The sequence below is a fragment of the Alligator sinensis genome, unplaced genomic scaffold (assembly GCF_000455745.1).
Source record: "Alligator sinensis unplaced genomic scaffold, ASM45574v1 scaffold442_1, whole genome shotgun sequence".
NCBI classification, from domain to species: domain Eukaryota; kingdom Metazoa; phylum Chordata; order Crocodylia; family Alligatoridae; genus Alligator; species Alligator sinensis.
In genome coordinates, this window is record NW_005841829.1 from 3,077,351 (window position 1) to 3,087,774 (window position 10,424).

At 42.2% G+C, this 10,424-nt stretch overlaps 1 protein-coding gene across 2 annotated transcripts in view; it reads right to left on the reverse strand.

Moving 5' to 3' along the window:
- The window catches only part of PDHX (pyruvate dehydrogenase complex component X), a 122,938-nt gene that overhangs the window by 63,082 nt on the left and 49,432 nt on the right, over positions 1 to 10,424 (reverse strand). For both annotated transcript variants that reach the window (XM_025213258.1, XM_025213731.1), the window contains exons 4-5: positions 2,232 to 2,440; positions 524 to 622 (exon numbers count right to left, since the gene is read on the reverse strand). In XM_025213258.1, the coding sequence (XP_025069043.1) occupies positions 524 to 622; positions 2,232 to 2,440 (308 nt within the window). The remainder of the gene's footprint in view (positions 1 to 523; positions 623 to 2,231; positions 2,441 to 10,424) is intronic.

Consider the following 10,424-nt stretch of genomic DNA (forward strand, 5'->3'; position numbering starts at 1 on the left):
CCAAACATCCACGTACATCTGGATGTGGCCTGGGAGTGTAAACAGGAACTTCAAACTCCTCATAAAACTGCTTGCCTCTGTGGCTGAATGGGCAGCTGCCCAACACTAGGTTACAGCTCAGTTTGGGGACAGTCAGCCACTTAAAGGGTTGCGATGGAGAGCACTACAAGGGCTACAGTCTCCTCCAGCTGCTTCCACAGCCAGACAGTCCACGTCTCTGGAATCAAACAGACAAAAATACAGTCATTTTGCATCAACCCCCCCACCCCCCCCCCACACACACACACGCGCGCGCGCGCACACACACACACACACACACACACACACACACACACACAGCTTCCAATATCCTCTCCCTTGGTCTTTCAACTTGTGAATTCCTCCAAGGAAAGGACAAAAATGAAAAAAAGAAAAAGAATAACCATGTAATATAAAAACCATAATGAAATTTGGGCTAGGTTAAAACAAGGAAATTAATAGAAGGATTGGTTTAATTACAGGATTGCAGTAGGTTTATACGTACTCTTTAGTGAAGATTCCTCGAGGTCCAGATGAAGTTTCATTGCTTGGGTCAAGTCCATGTGTCTCCAGAATGTTACGGGCAGCAGGACTTAAACGAATCCTAAAATAAAAATATATAATCTAAATAATCATCTTAGATTAACATGTAAAAGTCTCTCAAGAGCTACTGTAACCAACATGCTATAATTCAGATCTTCAGTAGCAGCTGGGGAAGGACACTGCAAGTCAGTGAGTAGAACACGAAGCTCAAAGCTCACTGTACTCCACTGACCCCAGGGCAGCAATACGTATGGCTGGTCTCTGCACCAAATCGGTGAGACTGTACTAAATTACATCAGTTTCTGGGGATCCCAAAGGTTCAAAAAGCCAAAGCTAGAGATCATCTCAAGTTTAATGACAGGACAGCTATCTCCTCTAGGCCATTTAGAAGAAATAAGGTGGTGTGTCTCTCAAATACCATTGGTGTATTTTCTGCTTTACATGGTCAAATGTACTTACTTCTCAAACATTATATGCTTGGGATTATATATGAAATATAAATCACAATTGCTGTTCATTGTTTCAAATCAATTATCTCACATTTGCAATTAGGACCTTCACTAAAACAGGTTGCATTCTTACATTCTTCTGTTTGAAAAAACTCTTGACTTAATCCTTGTGGGTATTCTGAACATCCTCCTACTCTAGCAAGCATGCAAATAATGACCTCAATTAGTGATTTTCACATGGCTTCCCTGGCTGAGTTAGGACAGCCTGAAGGCTAGTAGCAAAAGTATATAAACAAATCTGGCATGCAATTAGGCAAGGAACCATAAAGCCACAGAATTGTTTACTGACTAACCACACTACCAAGAAGTTTTATTTCTCTAACAGTCTATATTTAACAAGTCTTAGCTCCACACAGCAATCAATCAGTTGGACACAGTACTCTGTCCAGTTATAATAAAGTATACAACCACCAGCAGCCCATAGCCAGGATCTTCTTACAATATATAAAAAAGCATTATAGATTTATGAAAAAAGATGATTCAAAAGTACTGCTGCAATTTTGTAGACAACTTCTATTAAACTAACTAAATCAATGATTTATAGACAGCCAATACTTGCACTGTCTTGCTGTGGTAAACTAATTTTCTATTCAAGATATTTATACTGATTATTACCAAGCTGTCCTTACAAATTTGCATTCATTTAATGACGGGCACATTCCTTATGTCAATAGTCTTGAATGTTTCACACCCACCTACTAAGAAAACAAAAAGAAGTTATTCTGTGTGACACCATTTCATACAGATTAGAGAAAGTGGGTTATAGTCTACTAACATATCCACTCTAATGTGGACACACTTATTTTAGTATTGGAACACTTGTTTTTCATCTTAGTTTAAAATCTCTCCCATGTGACATGAGCTAAAGTGGCAAAAGAACTCCGATGAGACTAAAAAAGCAGCCACACTGAGAATTATGTCTGTGTAACTATATCATTTTAAGTTCATACTATATGGTATAGCAAAGAGACTTGCCTGCATAGCAAGGTCTAAATAAATCAGACAAAGTTGTAAGAAGGTCTCAAACAATAATTCAGCTTTAGATACAAGACAGCACAATTTATCAAGATCACTAATTTCATAAGAGTTACACAAGGGACGAATGCGGCCCCAACTGTGGGACCAATGAAAACATTGGTTCATGCCGATATAGAGACTCACTGCAATTTTCCAGGCGGAGGTTCCATTTTGCTAGTGGCTGGAATCACAGGGTCTCCTGAAGTGGGAGGAGGTGCAGGTGCTTGTGGAGCCTGAGAAGGTATATCACTACCAATGTCTGCTGGTATTTCAAACTGTTTCCAGTCCTGTCCTTCTTCTACTAGCAAAGCAATTAGTGTTCCCAGGCGCACATTTTTACTTCCTTCTTCCATCTAAATTTAAAAGACAATAAGGATATTACAAGTAAGCTATATACAGCATCATCACATCAAAACACCACCACCCAAACCAAGTAGATGTAGATTTTTCAGGCATACTAGTGACACGTCATCAGAAGAGAACAACAAGTTTTATAGTTTTATTCCTGTTACTAGTTAAAAAACAAACAAAACAAAAAAAACACCATCCAGGACCACAATTAAACAGTTGTTACTAAAGCCAAGGTAAAGTGTTAACTTATGCCAAAGTTGCTTTTTCTGAGAAATTTTCCATCTGTCAGGTGTTTAAACCCTCCAAGTTGGTGAGAGTTGCGGGTGACCCACACCTCTGCAAATAAACCTAATTTATTAAGTTTTCTATATGGAGTTAGGTATCTTATTTTAGGCAACCAAGTTTGAAAGATATGGCTTATATATCTAGGCCAAATTATCAGCTATAGATAATGACATTGTGTGCAATGCAGTCCTTTTCAATTTTTAATCTTAAATCAAATATCCAAAGTCCTTGGAAACTTGGATATTGCATACAACAGCAATCAGGGAAACTGGAAAAAAGGTAAACCGTAACTACAATTCCTCAACATTTCTGACATTAATCTTTGCTTTCTAATCTGATAACTGTTTCAGCATTACACATGCAGAACAGCTGTTTCATCCCACCTGAGAAGTGACAGCAGTTTTGTGGCATATATGTAACCCTTACAAAGTACACTGGGAGCGCCAAATTTGTACAGATTGGTAAAAATGGCTGAATTCATTTGCTAGAGCAAAACAAACCCAGGCCATGTTTTACTGAAAATGCAAGGATAGGTCCTCTGATCAAAGTAGTTGCAATGTCACTTTAACCTGTCATCAAACAAATCCACAGACTGGAGGTCACCACCATTACAATCCTTTGCACAGGAGATATTCTTAGGGCATCTCTATTACTTGGCAATCCCCAAAATGTCAGAAATGCCCCTGGTTTCACAGGTAGCCAGGAAAAATGCTTGGCTGGACTGGTCCCAAACTCAGCTAGACTCAAAATAACAGAAAATGGCTGAAATAGTTTTGTTGTAAAGCTAAACACCTATAGGTTGGGGAGTGTCCTTCTCAGCAGCTCGGAGGCAGAGAGGGATCTTGGAGTCACAATTGACAGGCTACAGGGTGGGCCGATGAGAACAAGATGAGGTTCAACACTGACAAGTGCAGGGTAATGCACCTGGGGAGGAAGAACCAGCGGCACACCTACAGGCTGGGGAACTCCCTTCTCGACAATGTCAAGACCGAAAAGGATCTTGGAGTCATCATTGATGCTGCAATGAACATGGGCCGACAAAGCCGGGACGCGGTCAGAAAGGCTAACCGTACCTTGTCGCGCATCCACAGATGCATCTCAAGTAGGTCCAAGGAGGTGATCCTCCCCCTCTATGCGACACTGGTTATTTACAAACTAGTCAGGGGGGACCAGCAGGCACTGGGAGAGTCCCTGTTCCCCCAAGCACTCCCGGGAGTTACAAGAAACAAAGGACACAAGCTAGCGGAGGGTAGTTTCAGGCTAGACATTAGGAAGCGCTATTTCACTGTCAGCGTAGCTAGGACCTGGAACCAACTTCCAAAAGAAGTGGTGCTGGCTACTACCCTGGGGGTCTTAAAAAAAAAGGCTGGACATCTGGCCGGGGTTGTTTGACCCCAGTACTCTTTCCTGCCACGGTAGGGGGTCAGACTAGATGATCTCCTCAGGTCCCTTCCAACCCTATCAACTATGAAACTATGAAGTGGAGGTGCAGTATCATACTTTAATTATCCTGTCAACCTAGAGAGAGAGTTCCGCCAGGTCAAAGGCCAAGACAACAAATTATATTATATTATATTAAATTAAATTAAATTAAATTAAATTAAATTAAATGGAGAAGTGGCCACTTTTGAACCTGATAAAGAAAATGACCTGATAAAACATTTCACATTTACACTACTGCCAGGCTAACGCTTTCATACTAAAATTTATGCTAAGGTTACAGTTTTTATAAAATTTAAAGTAGCATTAAGATCTACAGCAGCAGTTCCCAACCTTTTTTCCCCTGTGCCCCCCCACTGGAAGCGGAGTGCGGTGGTGGCAGCGGCCCAGAGACGGAAGTGGGGGAGGTCCCGGTACATGTCGCAGCTTGTCTTTTCCATGTGGCACCACCAGCATTGCCCCCGCAACCCTCATCTGAGTCATGATCCAGGGTTGGAAACCACTCATTTATAGCAATATTTTGGGGCATCATTCTCCCCCATTAAAACAATGGCCATGTTTAAACAATGAAAACTTAGTTTCATTTGAGAAAAAAGTGAGAACGACGATATGAATACTTTATTGTTATTATACAAAAAACTAGAACTCTTGGTTCCAAAATGATACCTTTTATTAGACCAACTGGGAAATTGCAAGAAAACTGTCCTTTTCTGCAAGCTTTCGGGGTCAAAGTCCCCTCATCAGGCTCTGTGAAAAGTACAGATGGTACAAGATGGCAAAAAGTCCCCACAGGTAGGAAATGAACTTCATTTTTGCACAGAGGGAGCTGAAGATGGAAGGCTGTCCCTCTGGGTTCATGAGAGTGTCTTTGTGAGCTATGCTGAGTAGCATTTTGATGTGCTGTTTTATTAAAAAGTAGCTCTTTTACTGCTATTATGACAAGGGTTTCTAAGGGATTCATTGCTTTAGTACTGACCATATAACATATAAGCCCAGATGTTAGAAAAAAAGATTCCAAACTGATTTCAATCCATATCCTGGCTAGGAAAATGTCAAAGCCACCCACAAATAATCAGGTTCATGTCATTCCAGAGAACTGCTTAGAGCAAGTAAAGAAAAAAATCCAGATGCTCATGTTGTTGAGCCCCAGCTCAAGTCTGGGATCGTGCCCAGTATGCAAAAGCCAATAAAGATACCAGGGGTGAAAGTATAAAGATTTATTGCTAGCAATACAAGGTGCAAGCGGAATAATTTCACGTAACAAGCACACAGATTTTTAATTCTAAGCATCTTTTATACAGGAGTATTGGACCTTCATAAGCATTCTTGTTTGCTAATTGGTTATAAGGGAGTGACGCAAGGAGTTCTTTACTGAGCATGTCTCTATACCTGTGTTTTAGCTATGTATCTCATTTCCATACATGTATGTTTCATTAGCATACTTTCTCCCCACCCAGGGGTGTGATTCTCAATATTCAAATCAGCTCTGTGCCCTAGTCCTCTGATTCTGCTTTTGTTTTCAAGCCTCCTTTATCTAAGACTGTCTCCTCCTTATCATTGCAGATGGGCATTAGTTACATAACAGAGACTTTTGCTTGGGCTTTGTATAGTGGTTTCTAGGTCAAACCTGACAATGTTATTACACTTTAAGAACTTGGAATGAAAAAAAAAATTGCAGCTTGAATCTATTGGAAGTACCATCTGCATGTCTTAAAATGTAGTGATGTAAAACAGACTAGAAGAAAAATGTATTTAAAATTGACAAAGAAGCGCTCTATAAGATACTAATATCTTTAACTTGATGGCATTATCATATTTCTGACTTAACAAAGCATTTTGCAAAGTATAATAAAATATTTGGAAGTAATTAGCTTAATAGAAATCACATGCTAACACAAGAGCAACAAACATTATCCCAGAGTAAACATAAGCCACCACACTCTGAAGTGTTCTTTAAACATTACATGACAGGAAAAGTTGATGGAATTTCCCAAATTGTTAAATATTTTCAGCATTTTTTTCCTCGAAGATTATAAAGGTTTACATTTTATGACAATAACATTTCTCCTTTCATAATCAGCCTCATTTCTAACTGATCTCTCCAATAAAACCTGAAATGCATTTATCGTATCTCAAGTGCTTACTGGGATTTTTGCCATCAGAAGCAATATTATGAGGCATACTCAACAGGGGCAGCAGGATAACTATCCAAGACAACCGTCTATAACAAGTTTGGGCCAGTTCATGTCCCAGATTTATATAAGACATTAGCCAGGGGAGTAACAATGATGTTCACTCAAATCATTTTATGCTAAAACAGACATTATTTGTGGGTTTTTTTCTTCTTGAAGTCTCCTCTTCTGGAAGTAAATGGCTATGTGAGAATATTTATTTAATTTTTAATGCAAGCTTGTAACATACACTGTTGATGAGATAAGTTTGGAATTATGAACTCAGTGCACCCCTAGCAGCTCAGGAACTAGAAGGCAAATAAAAACATTTTTTTAAAGTCTCATGATTTAAATTATGGGAGGCCTGACTTGTGATCTAGAATTGGAAAGACCCTTCAACATACAGAGATGCACCCTTAACTGGCTTTTTTATTCCAAGCATAGAGCCTGAATGGACAGAAAGTTTTTATTTCTCTATAGGAGCATGGAGCTAAGAGGTGAGAGAATGCAGGAATCAGTGCAGACTTGGCTCCATATAGCCAAATGCAAGTAAGTAGAGCTGGCATATGAGAGAAGAGCTTGTAATCTATACCCAAGAAAGGGCTGGAAGAGGGTTAGAGACTTCCTCTGTTTTTTTTTCAAATTTTCTTCCCTGGATTGCTGCTGGAGTTGCACACTAACCTTCATATAGGCCAACAGATAAGGGCATAATCTAACATATTGGTGTAACCTGGCTGAAGATTTATAGAAGCAAGTATCAGTTCAAGGCTTTAATATTTCAAAGAGAAATGGTATAAATGAGAAATTGGTAATAAATATTGAATCCAGTTCTTCAGATGACAGGCATTCATCCTCTCTTCAGCCCATACAAAGCTGAGAGGTATCTGAGATGCAGTTCTAATTTAAGGACAATTTTTACTGCTACAAACTGACCAGCTAAAATTTCTGCCCACTTCTTCAGTTATTATCACTGCATTTTATAATAAAATCAAAACTATCAGGAAAATATTAATTCAGAAAGAAAATTAAAGTTTTATGTTTTTCTGCTGTATTTTTAGCATTCTATTTTCTGAATCAAACATGATTAGAAGTAACAAAACACTACAGTCAGGAAAAGAAACTGGAAAGCCACTTCAGGGAAACTTTGCCCACAGAGCTAAAGTAAGTTAATGAACTTTAAATCTTAAATGAAAATGGCAGTGAAAGCCAAACAAGCTTAAGCAAACAGCTGATTTGAGCTGTGTATGGGCTTTGCCTTCTGAATTTAAATTAAGACAGTAAAGCCTTGTAGTTAGCACAAATGCAATAGATCAGGGGCATCAAACGTAAGGCCAGATTCTGCCTGTGTGGACCCCTACGATCTGGACCATGGGTCTCAGCCCAACCCCATGCGCTACGTAAGGCATGCAGAGCCAGTCTGGCATGTGAGCTGAACCTGGTGTCATAGGTGTTGCACACAACACAGGAAGTCTATCCAGGACATACACTGCAAGTGGTGCCCACAACAGACAAGCTCTCCAGGTGGGCAGGAGGGCCAGTCTGGATCAGGGTATGCCAAAGTCAAGGCTGGTCCAGCAGTGCACCACATGCAGCCCATGCCACCGGGCCAGATGAATTGCAGTGACTTAAGAAAATTGTCCTCTGTCAATCCAAGAAACATCAGCTAGATTATGTAAAGGGTTGATGCATTTGGGACAGCTAAGATGTGGATGTAACACTTTGAACATCCTAAATAGACTTCACACCACAAAAAGGCCACTTTGAACCAGCTTAAACTTCCTGGAACATTTCAAAAGCACACCAGAAAAATCAAGTACTATTTTGAACTGGTGCTCCCTGAGCCAATTAAATATTATGTGCAGATACAGAGTATTCTGTGCCTAGTGTGCAATCAGTCCCCAAGCAGCTCAAACTGCACCACCACTCCTCACCCCTCCTCTGAAACTCATGCAGGACAACAGGGCTCCTCTGGGATACAATACTCTACTGTCCCAAGAGCTATTTGCCCACAGAGACCATAGTCCACAGAGATGGGGAAGAAGAAAGCCTCTGTCAGCTTCACTTCCCTGATAGGACCCTTGGACAGGGAACCTGGAGAGTGGAGACAGACAAAACTTTGTGGTCCCCCTGCTTGTGACAGGAGGGTTGTTGTTGATGGCTTGAAAATGGTATTTAGAGGTTCAGGATGGGCAGCAGAGATTAACTGATTTCTAAAAGCTTGAGTCTCTCACACAGTTTCACATAGCCTTCAAAGCAGACAGGCTGTCTAACAAACAAGGACACAGTCTGAGATACTAGGGGTATGTATCACACTGTTCCATAACAAGAGATAGGGTGGCACCAGCTTGCGAGGTCAACGAGGGGGGCTTAAGATTCCTGTTTTGGGAAGGATGTGCATATGATAAGCTATGCGGACAGTGTGACGACCACAGAGAGGGACCAACCAGTGACAGCCACAGATCAAGAGACATCAGGAGTGAAGGAAAATACAAAAGCAAAGACTTGAGAGTAACAAAGGGTCCCTCCTCCCTGTCCTCCTCCCCAAGAGGGGCTCCAAGAAGCAGCCCAGGTTCAGAGTCCCTCAAAAGGGTCCCCCTCAGCCATGGGAGGGGTCTCTGAGGCCACCATGGACAGAGGGCACACCACCAGCCTCTCATCCACCACACTGGGGGAGTGTGAGCCTCAGCATCCCACCTCCAGGCTGCTGACATGCTGACACCTAAGAGAAAGTCTCAGAGTAAAGTCTGCATAACAGCCAGATGTATCCTGACTCTAATGACAGTCCTAGGGTTGGTAGTATATAGAATTGTTGGTATTGTTTCTTTTCTGTTATCACAGTGTATCAATAAATTTGCCTATTATCAAATGGAAGTGTCGTGATCGGACTGACCCCGAGAACAAGGCATCTGGGTCCTAAATCCAGAGCCAAGTTGTGCCTGTCAACTACTGGGGGGGGGGAAGAGGAGGGAAAGCAGAGCCAATGCACAATAAGCACTTAACAGAACAGAATGGCTGTCAATTCTATGCTCAATGAGAAGTAAATTAGCTCATTAACCATTAAGTTTTCCTCACCCTCTGCAGAACACCCACACCCCTAGGAAGCACGAGCAGGGGGCCACAGAACTCCCCAGCATCTGGCAACTGCTTCCACTGCAGCCCCCTACCCCTCTGGGGGAATCCTAAGGAAAACTCTGGGCACTGACCCCTGGAATGCATGATAGTCTGGGTATTCTACCACCCCCCGTGACATTTGGGCAGCAATGCAATCCCTAAAAGGTGAGGACTCTACTTAGAACCCTTAACAGTGTACACGTGGGACACTTCTGTCCAGAGACATCTGTGAATTGATTCCTAATTGGTGACTTAATCTTGGAATGATTCAAATGTTCTCTCTATACCCGCTAAAAGAGAACAGGTGTTCACTAAGCAACATCAGCCATAGTCATCCTAAAGTGTTATTACACACTGTTTGGTTAGTTTTGTTCATCTGAATGTGTGGTAGATAGCCTTTGGAAAAGTACTAGTTGCAACTCTAATGTAGCTCTTATATGCTCAGCAAATCCCAATTGTATTCCGTCATCCATGTTTGAATCTCTCTCCAAGAATAAATTTCTTATGTCTCTCTGCAAACTACAGTCTATCCCAGAGGTGGGCTATTATTCTGGGCAGAGGGCCGCTCACCCAGTTTTGGCAAGTTGTTCAGGTCCACATGGGTAGCCCTGCCCCTTGACAGGTGCCCTGCCCCCTGGTCACTGTCTTGGGACCAATGTCCTAATGTCTTGGGACCAATGTCTCAGGGCCAGCACTGGAGGGGCCCAGAGTAGGACACAGGCTTTACTCCTGCCGCCCCGCTCTGGGCCCCGCTGGCCCCGTGCTCCTACTGACTCCCACACCTGCTCGCTCCCAGAGCCCATCCAGCCCTGCAGTACAGGCGAGGGGGCAGCATGCAGCCCCGACCCCCTGCTCACCAGCAGGGAAGGAGCTAGTGCTGAGCGCAGGGAAAAACGGCCCATTCCCCACCCCGTGCTCCCTGCTGTAGCCACTCACAGCCCATGCAGGGCTGCCCCGAGTAGGGATAGGTAGCCACACG